The sequence below is a fragment of the Malus sylvestris genome, chromosome 14 (genome assembly GCF_916048215.2).
Source record: "Malus sylvestris chromosome 14, drMalSylv7.2, whole genome shotgun sequence".
Lineage (NCBI taxonomy): Eukaryota > Viridiplantae > Streptophyta > Magnoliopsida > Rosales > Rosaceae > Malus > Malus sylvestris.
In genome coordinates this window covers 4,051,284-4,067,547 of record NC_062273.1, presented here as the reverse complement: position 1 = coordinate 4,067,547, position 16,264 = coordinate 4,051,284, and the positions used below count along the sequence as shown (strand labels likewise).

The following is a 16,264-nucleotide window of genomic DNA, read 5'->3' as shown; positions in this document are numbered from 1 at the left end:
GGGGTAGGGTTTAGTTTTAATCCCACGTGTCAGCCATGGTTTGGCGTACGAACCATAAGTGCTAGGGGTAGGGCATTTGTAGGTGTAGGTTTAGTTTTAATCCCACGGGTCGACTATTGTTGCCTGCAAGAAGCATTGGTGCCAAAGATGGGCATTTATAGGCCATTATCAATAGAGGGTACAGTTTAGTTTTAATCTCAGGGGAATCACAAGAAAAATTGCATTGCCATTAACCAGTGATAGCATTGGTTCACGCTACATAACAAGGATCCCCGCCAAATTCAGAAAGAAAGAAACGAACAAACACCGAAAACCTGTCTGGAAGTCAGAGGAGACATAAATTGCCTATGTATGAGTGACTTAGTAAAATATCACTTTGGCGCATCAATACTTCTGTATCTGAAAATCTCAACCCCCAAGTAGTCAAGAGAACCATGAACAGCAACATGCGGCTTCCCAACTTTCACAGAGACAGCAGATATCTGGGGATAGTTTTTCAGAGTGGTAGATGCAATTTGTTGAGCCACAGACTCCAGAAGATTATGAGGTGGCCCTTCTACAACTTCCTTCACGATGCTGCCATGTACAATTTCAATAAATCAAAAGTGATCTCGTATTAATTTGACAAAACCTTAGATATAAGACGATAATCATATCATATTTATAAGACCAAAGAAACAGACAGATATCAGGGTAGACTGATATCAGAGATGACTTTTCAAGGCCATAGCAAACTGAAGTGACCATTTGACCGCAATACGAAAATGCTAGAACTGCAGCACTTAACTAGGACATTATATATATGTCAGTATTCAAGGTAATGGAAAATGAAAAGGTGATGCTATGCTATTACTGACCGATAGATTTCGGTGTAACTAATGGTATCTGACAAACGATCAGATTTACCAGCCTCCCGGAGATCCATCCAAGCATCAACATCTATTACAAACTTCTGACCCAACTTCCTTTCCTCTGGCTTCACCCCATGGAAACCATGGAACTTCAAACCCCTCAATATGAGCTTATCTCCCCCTCTTACTGCAGCATCTTCCTGTATTGTTCCTAATGAAAATCAACCATTAGTAGCCATTAATGGCTGCCCAATAACACGAACCAATAAAGAACCCACAAAACATGTTCATGTTCACTTAGACCATATACAAAGCTTAATAAAATTATTACTGAAGATAACAAGAATCTATACAAATCGACTGTCATTACTTCTTTTTTTTAGTTGAGCGATATTCTAAATAATCTAATTTATACTACAGGGAAGGGATTTGAACTTGGGTGCAGAAAGAGGATGTCACTGCTCTAGCCAACTTTGCTAAGCCGAGGTATACAAATAGACTGTCAAAAGGAAAAACCACAACTTTCCTTGTAAACTATCCCCCAACTCCTAACATAAGTTTCTATGGTAGTTAAGAAATTTTCCATGTTTATTAAACTTTGTGGTGGCCTCGATTGGAGTCTAGGATTGAATTGGATTAGTTCGGATAAAGTCTAGGATTGAATTGGATTAGTTCGGATAACTGAGTAGCTTGAATGAATGTTGAAGGAAGAAATGTAGGCTGACTCTTCAAATTTTGTCCAAGTTGAAGACGGAAGATGAATTAGTCGTGAAGGGAGTTATCCTTCAAATCCCCACAAAAAAGGACTCCGAGGGATTAGTTTCCTTCCTGACTAGTCCATCTTCCACCCTTCAGCCTGTGCAAAATTTGGAAGTTGGCATCCATTTCTTCATTCAACATACATACAATCTACTGAGTTATCCAATCCAATCTAATCCTCGGCACCAAACGAGGCCTATACATTCGTCACGGGGGGTTGAGGTATCCAAAAATTCCTAGGGCCAGCCAATAAACATCTTTCTTTTTTGTTTTCTCCATCTTCCTCTTCCGTATCTGTAAATCCAGGAGGAACCCAGTAATGCTTACATGCTCATAATCACAAATGTTCAAGAACCCATTACCCATCTCTCAAATTTAGACCTTTTTCATATGCATTTATTCTACTTATCCAGAGAAAAGTAAGAAAAAGAAAGCAGAATAGAGAGAGAAAAGTTGAGTTTACCAGAAATTGGCGCAGCCATTAGCGACAGCTTTTGCATATGGCTGCTTTTCTGAATGTTTCTTCAAGGGTGTTGCTTTGAGGGAGAACCTGCGTTTGGTGAGACGTGTGTATGCGAGCAGAACCCAGTCCAAGTCTGAATCACCATACATACAACTCACAGACGGATACTAGATTGCGCTCTATACCTACAGGCTACACCTCTGTTACATACACCGTAACTAGGGTCTATGACCCACCAGTCCTTATATATTCTACTAATTAATAAAACTCATTGTTAACCAAAATTTATGAAATTATCAGTTTAACTCTCTAATTAAAACAGAACATAAATAAGAAATATGGGGTATAAATGTAATTTCACACAACCAAATTTTATTGTTTTTTTTTTCAAAGTCTCACATACATGTAATCCTAATAAATATCTTATTAAAAAAATAAAAAAAAACTTCACTCCCACATCCTCTATCACTCTCTTGCTCTCTCCTTCTATTTCAAAAACAAAAATAAAAAATTTTCTCACGCACTTTATGTGTGCCCATATGCTAGTCTACTAATTAATAAAACACCATTGTCAACCAAAACCTTATGAAATTATCAGTTTAACATTCTAATGAGCAGAAATGTAATTTTACACTACCAAATTTTGCTGTTTTTTTTTTCAAAGCCTCATTTACATGTAATCATAACATATCTCTAATTAAAAATAAAATAAATAAATAAATAAAATAAAAACTTAATACTCCCACATTCTCTATCACTCTCCTTCTCTATTTCTATTTCAAAAACATAAATATTTTTTTTTTCACACTTTGTGTGTGCCCATATGCTAGTATATATAATAATAATTAACCCACCAAGTCTAATCTCAAATAAACCGTTAGTATATGACGTGGCGTTTTGTCAGTGCTTTCGTCATTTATTTTGAGTACAATACTTACATGTATCACCATCTAAACTATTAACTATGGTCTCCTAATTTATATATTAGTACAGTTTGTATCTGATCGTCATGCTGATTACAAGTGTCAAATTATAAGGATTAGAATACAACACCCTATCAGGTAAGAAAACAACTTATATAGCACGCGTATACCATTACGTGACATCTCGTCTTAATGTTAATAAGAACACTTGAACCAAAATTTACACGTCATTCTTTCATTGACACAATAACACCACAATGATTGTATTGCCACGCCATCCTCTCAACATTCTCCTAGATATAGCACCGTAACATAAGAGGGTGTTTTTGAGACTCCAGGAAGATAGGGACCAAATTGTTGCTAATTGAAATGATGTTACCGATTTCAGAAAATTAGTCCCCATCTTACAAAAATTGATAATTGTAATATGTGATATGACAAGATGGATATATAATAAGTAGACTATAATTGATACAATTATATAAATAAATAAATACGCACGTTATACATAAGTAAATTAGTAACCATCACACATCAAATTGTAGCACAAACGCAAATCTGATCTCATAATTGGCCCTAACTATCTAATTTCATGGCCGCGGCCAAAAAACGCTCATCCTTCTTCAAGATCTTAATTTTAAGATCAAATGAAGTAGCTGCAAGCCTGCAAGTAAACTGGAGTGAATTACAAATGCTAAAATGTGCCGTAAATAACCCAAAAGGTGAGATGACAAAAATGTTGAACAATTGATGGTATTTCAGCATTTTTCTGGGTCAAGTATATATACAAGGTGAATTAAAAGCTGTACAACATGAATCATCTGCTCCATTTCTCTATGAACATCACTTCTCCGATATCTACGCCCGTCGTCCCTCCTCCCGCAACCTGCTTCCCAATTGTTAACTATACATCTGTCTAGGTGATTATACATTTGGTATTCTTCTGTAGAAAAGAACATATGCAGCTGATGTCTTGATCGTCTCTTCCCTAACAGGACAAACCCTGTCATCATCAAACTCATACCACGAACCATCACCGAGCTGCAAGGGAAAGTTGTTGTTTTAAAACCCATGTCATTCGAAAGGTCCATGTTCAAAAGAAACGCAAATTTGCTTGCAGAAAGAAATACACAATCCTGTTAATCATGTCTGAGAACACAACAATTACCAGCCAGTGTCTGACTAACAGAACCTGAAAAGTTGCAGTTTGTTCTTTTTCATTTACTCATTTTTTAGCTCACGCATACCTAATTATAAATATGTTTTAAGAAAGCCTTAAACTGAGAAAACCTTGGAAATAGATGCATATAATGAATAAAATTTAAAAAAAAAAAAAAAAAAAAAGAGCTTCTACGGGGCAGTCCAAATTTCACCAAGTAAAATGTTTCAATTGAGATACTTTGACAAAAAAAACACAAGGAATTTCCAACAATGGACGAAACAACACTTACTTGAGCAAATGCAGTATAGTGACCACCGCCCAAGCCACCATAGTGATTACTAATCGCATACAACATGTATCGGCTGGATAACTGGCTTCTTTGGTGGGAAATGTAGCGTGAACAATCAAGATCATGAACTGGAAAATCAACAAATGTTTCTAGCTTGTTCTTAAAATAATGGCTGTACGAGAATCTTTTCAGATGAATAACCAAAATCTCAGGCAACCTCCAAGGATCTAACTTTTTGCTAGCTTGCTGAGGCCTCTTGCAGGTAGGGCAGTACCTGTAAATAACAGATCATTGCAAAATCTGTACTTAATACAGGAATATGACTTGACTCCAATATTTAATAAATTGTTAAAAACAGGAAAGTCCAACTGCGTAGATGACATAAGTAATTAACAAAATTGCATTCTCTCACTAGCCAGGTTATGCCAAGAAACAACAGGCAACAAGATGCAAAATATTTTTGTTCACGTAATTTTGAATAAAAAGCATATACTAACCACATATCTTCTGGTCCTAAAGGTTCTTCCTTCATAAAGGCTTCCAGGCATTTGTACAGAGAAACAGATTCTTGAGGCCTCCTCACAAAAAATTGGGGCTTAAAAATTTCCGGCAAATTGCTTAGAAGGCATGTATCATACTTTTTAGTCATTTTATCGGACCATAAAACAAGAACACTCAACCTCTTAGGCAACTTTGAGACCACTATTGGCTCATTCATCTCTATCAAGGTGTCTTCTGTAGCTGCCTTTGTACCTGTTAAGTAAAACTGGAAGTCATTATCCAAATGTGCTTCATCCCCTGATTCCCTGTCCGAGTAAGCATCATTATCCATAATCGTAGGAGTAGTAGCATCCTCCTTGCTAGAATCTTCAGTAGCATAATTTCCAGTATCATCATCAAAAATATCTAATGCATCTCCAGTAGGCATCAAGTAAGGATTTAGTACTTTCAGGAACTCGTTACAAATATCAGATCCATTGCAAACATCAGGCAACCTTGCTATGAGGGGAACGCCAAACGCCAATGGGACTAAGCTCATGTCTCCATTACTGTAGCCCCTGAACCCAGTACCACCCTATAAGACATTCTTTTATGCCATGAATTCAAACTTAAATGAATATAAAACAGATGTCAAATTATGACATCAATTACATGCTCTTTTTTTTTTCAAAAAGTCAACTAATTGCATTACTTAACATCTGCATTACATGAAATATAACATACATTGGCAAAAAATGTTTTATGGGGCAAAATTTCTCAAAGAGTATGTTTTCAACGCAATTTCTAGTTTAACTTTTAAGAACCAACAGCCAGTTTTGCATATTAGCATCAAGTGTCCTGTCATATCCAACTTTGCACTAGATAAACAATGCACCTTCATTATACCTGTAAACAAGATTATTATATCAAACTTTTGTAAAAAGCCACGAGTTATGTTACAATCACATAAAAACTCTTTAGGTTGCTTATTGAGTTCACTAAGCTAGTGTGTTTGACATACAAATATAGCAGAAAATCAGAAGCAGTATCACTTTCAGTTTTTTATTTAGTAATTTGAGTAAAGCAATTGATAGAGCAGCAGTGACATATTTAAGAGACAACTTACACGTCCATCTGCTGATGAATAAAAGTAACCAAAAGGGACGACTCACAATCCTTTGGTAACCGATAAGCAACCAACAGGTCACCATCTCTGATCAAGGCTAATGAATCAAATGGATCTTCTAGTACACGAAAAATACTACTCTTGTATATCTACAAAGTTATAAACAAAGGCCAAGTTGTTAATCTTTCACTGAAGATTCTTGACAAGATTACAAATACTTTAAAAAAAAAAATCATGGGCATGAATTTACTACAGAGAATGCAAAAGGCATAAAGAGGCCACCTAATAGTCAAAATGCCAATAAATGGTGCTAGAGAATCAAGAGTCTACACAACAACACAACTGCCCCATGACCATAGCTAGTATGCACGTCACCCATCCATACGGAAAACCCTGTCCCCGTCCCCACCCCTACCCCTGCCCCAATGACATGCAACAAAGTTTTCATACCCCCAAATTTAGCTCTAGAAATATACCTCAGCTACCAACAGAGTTTCATCATCTCTTAAGCAACAGGCAGTGCTTAAGGCATTAGTAAGATCCATCAACCTCCCACCCTGGGGCACCGTCACAGTAAGTGTAGATGGCATCGCAGTCCCATCTGTGCTTAGGACCGTCAAAGTCATAGTCCGAATTGATGTTGAAGGTAACGGTATCGAAAGGTACATAAATGGGTCAAACATAACAGACACCTTGTTGCAAGCAGGGCAAACCAATTTTGATCGGTATTGACCCTACAGTTGGAAAGCGAACATATATTGCAACATAGTGAAAGTAATTGAATGAAGTTAATTCCAACAAACTTACTTTAAGAAGGTATAGGTAAAACTTAAATCATCAAATTACAAATGCATTTAACCAGAATGCTTACTTGGCACACATCAACAATGCTTGAGTCATTCCGAGCAAGGTGATTTTGCCAATATTCTTCTGCTACTTCATCATCTAGACGACCCTCTACATCCTTAGCTTCAATATATGGCTTGCATTTTACACGATTTAGATCTTCATGGAGACCATCCAACAAAAAAGCAAGAAGTTCCTACAAGAGGCACTTCAACAAATTACAATTAATAAACCTATTTCCCACACAACATAATTAAACATTCCCACAAAGAAAGAAAAAAGAGAATAAACATAAAAAGAACTAACCTGGGAATCATGCTGATTATAGCCACTGAATTGGGGAGCAAAATTAGCAAGTTTTAACTTGAACATTGTTGGAGCCACTGGCCTTGCACCTGGAGCCCATAACCTCCTCAACAACTCTCCAAATGCTAAAGCAAGCTCTCCCTGGTAAATAAGTATAGCAAAGGGGAGAGGCAATAGTCAAAGTAAGAGAAAGGTGCCACAGAGAGGCAGACATTTAAAATGAGAACTAAAGGAATGTTCCAAACACATACTTTCAATCCTAGTGGATTTGCGTAATTTATGTCCTTCCGGTAATCTCCTAGAAAGTAATCAACCAGCTTCGGAGTATGCACCAAGCATTGGATGGCACTGTTCATAAAACAAGTATTCCCAAGATTCTCTAGTCCAGTAAGGCCTAAGGAACATACTCCTCTATAGATTATACCACTTTGCAAGGAGTTAATTGGAGTTAAATAAGGATTCACATAGTCAGTTGTTCCATTCATCTTAATAGAGCCACCATAAGTAGAAGTAGAACCATCCAAACTTGACTCTTTATCAGCCAGTTCATCGCTCCTCCAATCTGTACCTTTCATATAATCTGAAAATCCATGGAGTCGCAATTCAAGGAGAATCTGAAAAGACAATATGAAAAGAAACGCAGGATAAGTAAACTGTAGAACTTAATCCACATGAAAGCCATATATAATCATATATGGCAACACTGAGCATTGAAAATTAAGTTTACTAGATATTTGTACTATAAAATTTGGATCCTTGAGAAGATTGCATCATGTAATCTTTTTTTTTTCAAAAAACCAAGACTTGATGTAATCTACTCCACATTAACAAGAATCAATGCAGACAAATGGCATCATTGTCACCCGACCGCCTCCTCACCCAAAATGGGCCATGGCAGCCACAACAGTGCTTTTTAAAAGAACTTTCAAATTTAAAACATAGAAATAGCTTGGGGGAAATGGAAAGAAGGGGAATTTTTTAAACCTTGGTCGTGCTGACATTCGTCAAGGTGCAAATACGAGTACCCAAATTAAACGATGCTAATGAGAAACTAAACCTTGTTTCCAAACCAAAAAAGACCAATCAGATTCTCACCCAAAAAGATACAAGAAAAGGAGAAAGAAATCAATATATCGATAAATGTTGCATACATTTAATCACTCACCTCTTTGTTCAGCTGTTCAGAAATATTGCTTGGCAAATCAACTCTGTCATTCATGAAAAATTGGGTTGTCTGCCCAGAGAAGTCCCAAATAAGCAACTGTCCAATCAATTCTTGAATGAGTGAATATCACCACTTAATTATCAGAGTAGTTGTAAATGACTAAGTGTCACTTGTTAGGTAACTCACCGGAACATACTCTGAACTGAAAATATTACAGGCCCTCTTGTACGAGACTATTGCATTATCCTGAGAATGTACCAAAGTACAAAAGTAAGAATCATATGCATGTCACAAACATACACGAGGTTTAAGAAAAGAAAATGCAAGTTACACACCCCACATTTCAGTAGAATCCCAAGAAATTTTTTTGTAAAAGCTAAATCTTCCACTTAATGTCAAACTACTAGAAGCAATATAATCCATAAACAGTATGCTTTCATATTTTGATTCTTTATGCATTTCTTAACCTGACTCCTCTTAGCTCAAACAACCTTCCTTCATATGACTCAAGCCATCCGGACAAATAAATATTCACCAAAATTTCCTTGAAACATTGCAGAACAATCCCAATACAATATCTGATAAACTGATGAGAAATAGTTCATCGCTTATCCGGACTATACTCCTGGGCTAGCTAAAACACACACTCCCCTTCTTGATCTCACTCTTTCACTCGTCTTCTTAGCATCTTGTTCAATAACCATATCATTCTATAGTTTCACACAACTCCAGTTCACAACACAGAATTAGTAAATTGCTACGTCAATTTAAATTAGGAAGAATGCATGCATGATTCAACAACTTCGAAAGCCTACAATGTTTTGAACCCGCAAATACATATCACAAAGAAAAGAAAAAAAATAACGACAAAAATAAATTTCCGCACTTTAGATTATGCTAATTATAACGTAGAGCATGATTCACAAACAATTTCCTTCCCAAAGAACAAGAGCATCTAACTTCCATAACAAAGTTTTCGGAATTCATCTAATACAGCATCTAACTTCCATAATAATGTCACTAACCTTTTGGCTGATCTTTACGAACAATGAATTTGTTTCCCAGGAAACCAATAGCCTAATTTGTAGAGAAAAAATATCCTTCCACAAGTTTTCTGCACCAAAAAAGCTCACGTTATCCTTCTTTGCTGCGTTGAAATCATTATGCCTACAAGAAGAGTGGACAAATCAATGCCAATACTATTTAGGCAATACACTGCCTAGAAAAGAATAGAAAGATAGTGGCAGACAAATGGCAGCCAGGAGGTTGTGGATGAGAAAGAGAGAAAGCCAAGCACCGATTGCATAAATCACTGTTAAATCATGTAGACATAATAATAAATATTTACTAAAATACTTCAGGAGAAGGCGGATAAGAAAGAAAGAAATCCCTGACAACATATTAAAAGCATTTTTCTATTTCCTCCCGCACGAGCCTAAAACTCAACCCTATCCACATTCTCAGAGCATCTCCAGTCAATGGTGTATATGGAGATGCATAACACATATACACCTCTAGCTGGTCGGGAAGCTCTCCAATGGGTAAATTAAGAGAATGTAAAATACCCATCTTGACCCATAGATGTAATATATATAAAAAAAAAAAATTAACATCCTTTTATACACCTCAAGAGAGAAATGAAAGCAGTAGTCGTATGAGTTCAAGAAGAGGCGAGGCCGAATTTAATACATCTCCCAGTGGAAATGTAAAAGGGGTTTTTACACTTCAAATTTGCATCCCTCCATTGGGATGTAAATGAGGTTTTACACTGCTGTTATAGCACATCTCCTCGGACCAACCCCTTTTCTTTCCACCAAAAAAAAAAAAAGTTGGAATATTGGGGAGATGTGCTATTAATATCATCCAAGGCCGATGATTTACTAAATGGGCGATCAAAGATATGTGTACGCAACTGTAATAATTGAACTAAGGCTTATTTACCAGTTTCTAAAAAGGTTATCCGGCAATTCCCTCAGAGCAATAGAGTAATGACACACTATCTTTCCTTTCGAGGGATTCCAACCCCAGAACTAGCCTACTCCTGCCCTAATCAATACAACTTAAAAAGAACCAAATTCAGAGCATCTTGAGTGAGAAACACTGCGAAATCAGAGCAGAAAAGTTGTCCTCACCGTATGAGAGCGCGACACCACGTTGATTCAGGGACCAAGGCGTACTCGCGCCCCGAAAACCCCTCTTCAACGACGTCGTTCTTCTTCAAATTCAGTACAATTTCAGCGGCGGCGTCGTCGTCGTCGTCGTCGTCCTCCATCGTAGCAGTGTACAGGACCCCTCCATTGCAATCCTCCTCCGTCCGAGCCTCCTTCCACCACCTGAAATCAAACCAAAACGACATTCAAACCCAATCGGAAAAATTCCCAAAAAACTGAGAATTTCAGCGGGAGTAGTCGCTCCAAAACGCACCTGTAGGGAACGAGATAGACCTTATCAACCGCATTGCCTAAAACGCCGTCGCTGTCGCCGTTGTCGTCGTAGTCGTCGTGGAGGCGGGGGCGCTGGGAGCGGAAATGGGGGCGGAAGTCGAGGTCCCAGAAGGCGTCGTCGCCGAAGGAACCGTCCATGGCGTGGTGAACTTCGGAGTGGGGGGAGAAGAGCGCTGGGGTTTTGGCGGCGAGGGCGCGTGCGAGGGACTTGCAAAGGTGGAGCGTGGAGGAGAGAGAGAGGTGGGGAGGAGGAGAGAGAAAGCGGAGGCGCGGCTTGCAGGGGACGAGAGAGAGACGGAGCTTCTTGTAGAGCCGTCGGGTCATAATCGAGAGTGAGTCAGACCCTCCTTTCTTTCTTATTTACTCTTCGCCACACAAAACAGATTTATTTTTTAAAAAATATTTAATAATTTTGGTGGACTGTAGGACTGTGTGGACCCCACATGGGTAGTACGACGAGTGGATGCGGGTGTCTTGAACGCGCTGAATGTGAGCGTGGCTGAGAAAGAACATTTTGTAATAGAGCATTAAAGCTGAGATTCTCCGTCCGAACGGTATGAATTTCTAAATCTAACTGGTCCGAACACAAATATTTAGAAAAAATCTCAACTCAATTCCAAGCAAAGATGGACCGATGGAGATATTTTTAGGGAGTTTTAACGAAAAGTTCACGGTACTGTTCATTTTAACGAAAAATCATATTTTTACACTAAAAAGTCAAATCTGTTACTATTCACTTTACCCTTTATTTTGTCCTTATCATTAAAACTCAAAGTTTTCAAGTCTTTTTCATTAGTTTTTCTATATTTTTATGGATAAAACTTGTTTTGTTATCATTATCTAAGATTATTTTTTTAGATTATTTTTTTAGGATACACTGCTAATCTCTCCCTCTGAACTTTTACCTAACATTTGATTTACCTTTATACTTTTGAATTGGAAAATCAAGAACTAAAACTTTTGGGTTTTTATATTAACACCCCACAAAATGTTGAATGCATCTCACATTAAAATTTAATATTAAATAACTTATTTACTGTACTATTATGTAATGATAATTTTGACCTTATTAGGTTTTTAAAAAAATAAAGATTTATAAATACATCCCAAATCACTTTTAGCGTATTATTTATCTTCTCAACTATCAAACATGTTGATTAAGAAAAATTGTTTTTGAGGAATGGAATACGAAATCGATGTTTCAGGAGTTTCACATGAGGTAAGACTTCATAGTTTTCATTGTTTTAGTGATTTCGATGACATCGATAATTATTTAATCTTGCGTTTGCTGCATTATTTAAACTTCTATATTCATATTCATCTTTTAGTGTTCATATGATTAGATTCAATCCCTGAAAATTAAAAATGAGTGTTATAAGATTTGAGAAATGTGGGGTATATGTACAAAATATAAGAAATATATTGAGAATGTGGGGTGTGGGGGTATTATGGGAAAGTAAGTGGAGTGTATTAGGATAATTTTTAAGTGAAAAAGCAAATGTGGGGTGTATTAAGTTTGTGGGGTTTATTCAACAATTTGTGGGGTGTTAATATAATTAGCCAAACTTTTTTTTTTTTTGCCGATTTCCCCTAATGTTAGTTTTTCACTCATTTCATCCAATTTGCGGTTAAATGAAAACACGTGCACAACATGTAAGCGTTATTTGGTCGCTTTGTTCTTTAAAATAATTGAAAATCTTATATTTCTAAAATGTTGACCTTTGCAAATCTGTGTGATTCTATAGGTTTTGTGTCCAAATGTCTAGCGAAGTGACATTTTCATTCTCAAATGAGAGTCATGTGATGTGCACGTGATAAGAGAAAACAAAATTTTGGATGGAATATATGGAAAACTTACGGTGGGGGAAAATCGGCCAAAAAAATTAGTTTAAGTCCTTGATTTTCCAATTTAAAAGTTTAGGGATAAAACTGAAAATTAGGTGAAAATGCAAGGGTGACACACCTCGACCCGGAATGTCCACATAGACACTCAAATCGCTATGTGCTGGCCGACACCTGGAAGGTGACAAAGCCATAAAATGTAGTGATGTGGAAAATGTGAATAAATTAAAACCTAAAAATGACTAATTTAGAGTGTGCATGCGAGCGGGATTGAACTCATATCACACAAGTGATATCAGAGCATAGATAAATTGTAGTCAAGGAAGAGTAAGGACATTTATACCAAAAGGAGAAATCTCCTACATAACAGCTTTTACTAACAATCCTCGTCGTCAAGAAACATCTGCCACTAAATGGATTGGTGAAAAACAAGGGTGAGTGGGCTTGAAAATAAAATTTTGTAAAACCTTTTCGAAAAGTGTAATCTCTCGCTGTAAAATAAGTATATGGTTTCCCAAAAATATTATATTAATAGTATGTAATGGTACCCTGCAACTGAAGAAAGCTAAAGGATGTAGGCACAACAACAAGGTATCTCAACATCAAATCTCAATTCATTATTATAAGAGATCAATGCTCATTAATTTATGTAGGCACACAAGTCCACTGCAGAGATATTCAACAATGGAACAGATTGAGTGTAGGTTTTACATTCTAGTACAACATCACGTGAGTTGCGCTAGTCACATCACATATGAGTCCAAAACATCACACAAAAGGACAGGCTGACACCTAACTGTGGATCCAAAATGAATGTAAACGGTGCATGTGAACTACACGTGAAGATAGTCATTGGCCTAGGACAGTACAAATAACTAAGAGACACTATGCAAACATGTAATAATGAGCAGATAAAATGCAAAGATGTCATGCCATAAGTTTATGCTCACAAATAATATTAAAACGTAAAGTGTACGAAAAGTCTATTTGTAAAACTAAACATGGCATGTCACATCATAATATATAAAAGCAGTTGTTGGGAAAATTACATATACATAAAAATGAAAAAACCCACTCACAGGTACTTGCGATGTCACATCCTTTCGAGCTAAGAAAGTCGGAATCTCCGATAGTAATCGCACATAAGCATAATATTGGGACCCATTAGTAAAACTCAACTTAAACAATCAAATTTAGGAAAAAGAAGTGCGGATTCGAAATCAGAGCGTCGAAATACACTAAGAGGGATCCCGGGCAATTTTCGTGAAAGGTCAACGAAAAGTCAATGGTCAACCCTAAAAAGTCAATCGAGACACCCCAGCAGTCAACTACGTTAAAACCTAGTAATTTCTCTAAATGGATGTCAAAAATGAATTCGGGACATCAAAATTAGCCTAGTAGGGTTTTCGAGAAAATTTTGAAAAGGTCAACTAATGGTCAACAGTTAACTTTAACAAAATATTCCATCAGAGAATGGAATATTATGTTAAAGTTAACTGGGAGGTTAACAAAATATTTCAAGGGAATATTCCCTCCAAAATCTGAAATTGACCATGGTCGGATTCGGGTTAGGGTAAACGGGTCGTGGGCTTGGGGCGATGCCAGGTTTAGGCTTTTTTTTTTCTCCAGTCGGGTTAACCTGGTCCTTGTCGCAGGTTCGGTCGCCGAAATCTGGGCAGAGATTCCAGAGCTTCAAACGAGCTCAAAACTCAACCATTTTTCACTCTTCCTACCAAAATGAAGATAAACGAGAGTAGTTTAGGATTATACCTTTCCCCGAGTTAGCCGTGGCCAGAGTTGGCCTGAAAAGGCCTGCAACTCAAGAAATATACCACCGAAAAAACTGGGGAAGACTTCCCGAGATATCTCTGCATTCAAATGTCACCAAAATCCTTAAGAAGCACTATAAACGTATAGTAAAACACTATCCATGAAGATTTTGATGGTTTTCAAAACTTACCTTCATCGGAAACGATGAGGAGTTGCCGAAAGACATGGTGTCGGCGATGATTTTGGTGCCTTTGCGCCGTGAGCACATAGAAAGTGAGGGAGACAAAAGATTGAGATAGAGGGAGAGCGACAGGGGAGAAGGACATGGTGGTTGGAGACAAGGACGATGGTGGTCGTGAAACAGGACATCGGCGATCGCCATGGCTACTTCTATGCAGTGAGCATAGAGTGATCGAGAAAGGTAGGGAGTCCAAGGGAGATGTGAGAGAGTCTGACCCCCTTGATTTTGAGTTTTGGAAAAGATGGCAGGTAGTGGCCTTAAGGTGGCGATTCATTGAAGCTCGTCGGAGGTGTGGTGGTGATGGTGGATCTTTGCGTTTACAGAGAGTGAAAAGAGTGTGAGTAGGGGAGTTAGAGTGTTGAGGCAAATGGGTGATAATTAGGGGTGGGTTCAAAAAACCGAAAACCGAAAAAAATCGAAAACCAAACCGAACCGAAACCGAAAAAACCGAACCGAACAAAAAAACCGAACCGAATTGAAAAAACCGAACCGAACCGAATTCTTTTGGTTCGGTTCGGTTTTAGTGATCTAGAAACCGAACCAAACCGAACCGAACCGAATTAATTAAATTAATTTTTTTATTTAATTATTTGTTTTGGATATTATTTTCTAAACCCAATTTGTAAGTTAAAATATGCTAAACCCAATGTGTTGCCAAACTTTAAGCTCAAAATATTAAAAAAAAGTCCTATAAAAACTTTAAACCCTAACCTATTATTTATCCCCCATATAAGGTTCCGGAGCCAAACCTCATCCTGAAGTACCTACATCCATCTCCATAGCACTGTCTACTTTTGTCTCAGCTTTCTTTTCCAAATTTACTCTCATATAACATGTAACAGAATCTATAAACATTTATTTCGGGTAGATTACTTAGGGAATTTGTGATGGAAAAGAATCCAACACACACTAAATAAATCCACCCACGCATTTCTTTTACTAATCAAGTTGTCAACATGCAGTTACAAGCAAACAACCCTGATCTTTGAACAACATCATACAATTTAACTTTTCTAAGTCATTTGTACGATTTTTGTGTTGTGATGTTGTTAGTTTGGACTTTGGAAGACTTGATTGATGATTTTAGTTCAACTTTAAATGTTTATTTTCATTGTCTTTGATTATAGTTAGAATGCTTGTGTTATGATTGTGTTGGATACGTTAAAATTTAAAATTTCAATGTTTTTCATTTTTTGAAAGAAAAAAAAAACAAAAAACCGAAACCGAACCGAAACCGAACCGAAAAAAACCGAACCGAAAAAAAACCGAACCGAAAAAAACCGAAAAAAAAATGAACCGAACCGAACCGAACCGAAATTTCGGTTTGGTTTCGGTTTTGGCAAAAAACCGAACCGAATTAAACCGAACCCACCCCTAGTGATAATGACAGAGCTTTTGTGAGGGATAGCACCTGACGGAAAGAAGAGAATAGAAAGTGGAGATTAAAGAAAACAAAAGAAATGGATGTGATAGATAAAATAATAAAAGAAATGAATATGAATTAAACGTGGGTCCCACCACTCAATTATAGCAATAGGTAGAAAAAATGCAAAATTTGAATTTATTTCTTCTAAAAGGAAGCGTAACTAAGACTCCG

General features: G+C 37.1%; 2 protein-coding genes across 10 annotated transcripts; both read right to left on the bottom strand.

The window, feature by feature from the left end:
• Nucleotides 1-206: 206 nt before the first annotated feature.
• Nucleotides 207-2,265, bottom strand: LOC126600833 (dihydroneopterin aldolase 1-like). Its single transcript, XM_050267501.1, has 3 exons — nt 2,074-2,265; nt 858-1,062; nt 207-576 (listed from the first exon to the last, which is right to left on the bottom strand). The coding sequence occupies exons 1-3, from the start codon at nt 2,108-2,110 to the stop codon at nt 372-374; spliced, it is 447 nt and encodes a 148-aa protein (XP_050123458.1). The 5' UTR covers nt 2,111-2,265; the 3' UTR covers nt 207-371.
• Nucleotides 2,266-3,707: 1,442 nt separating this feature from the next.
• Nucleotides 3,708-15,021, bottom strand: LOC126600826 (ubiquitin carboxyl-terminal hydrolase 8-like). 9 transcript variants are annotated; one of them, XM_050267486.1, is made up of 15 exons: nt 14,617-15,021; nt 12,778-14,524; nt 10,795-11,313; nt 10,503-10,703; nt 9,396-9,537; nt 8,557-8,616; nt 8,371-8,466; nt 7,457-7,819; nt 7,206-7,346; nt 6,925-7,095; nt 6,530-6,787; nt 6,054-6,202; nt 4,945-5,496; nt 4,448-4,721; nt 3,708-4,132 (listed from the first exon to the last, which is right to left on the bottom strand). In XM_050267486.1, exons 3-15 carry the CDS (start codon nt 11,136-11,138, stop codon nt 3,755-3,757), a joined length of 3,129 nt encoding a protein of 1,042 aa, XP_050123443.1. In that variant the 5' UTR covers nt 11,139-11,313; nt 12,778-14,524; nt 14,617-15,021; the 3' UTR covers nt 3,708-3,754. The 9 variants fall into 9 exon arrangements, with proteins under 9 accessions (XP_050123443.1, XP_050123444.1, XP_050123445.1 ...); XM_050267487.1 differs by having other exon boundaries at nt 4,945-5,505; nt 8,371-8,439; XM_050267491.1 differs by having other exon boundaries at nt 3,950-4,188; nt 4,945-5,505; nt 14,617-15,020.
• Nucleotides 15,022-16,264: the final 1,243 nt, after the last annotated feature.

Coding starts and splice junctions, on each gene's coding strand:
- LOC126600833 (XM_050267501.1), bottom strand. CDS start 2,110: ATGCAAAAGCTGTCGCTAATGGCTGCGCCAATTTCTG. Junction 1,063..2,073: donor AATGGCTGCGCCAATTTCTG/GTAAACTCAACT, acceptor GATTTTCATTAG/GAACAATACAGGAAGATGCT. Junction 577..857: donor AGTTACACCGAAATCTATCG/GTCAGTAATAGC, acceptor TGTACATGGCAG/CATCGTGAAGGAAGTTGTAG.
- LOC126600826 (XM_050267485.1), bottom strand. CDS start 11,138: ATGACCCGACGGCTCTACAAGAAGCTCCGTCTCTCTCTCGTCCCCTGC. Junction 9,538..10,502: donor TGGTGTCGCGCTCTCATACG/GTGAGGACAACT, acceptor CTCTTCTTGTAG/GCATAATGATTTCAACGCAG. Junction 7,347..7,456: donor CAAATCCACTAGGATTGAAA/GTATGTGTTTGG, acceptor CTTATTTACCAG/GGAGAGCTTGCTTTAGCATT.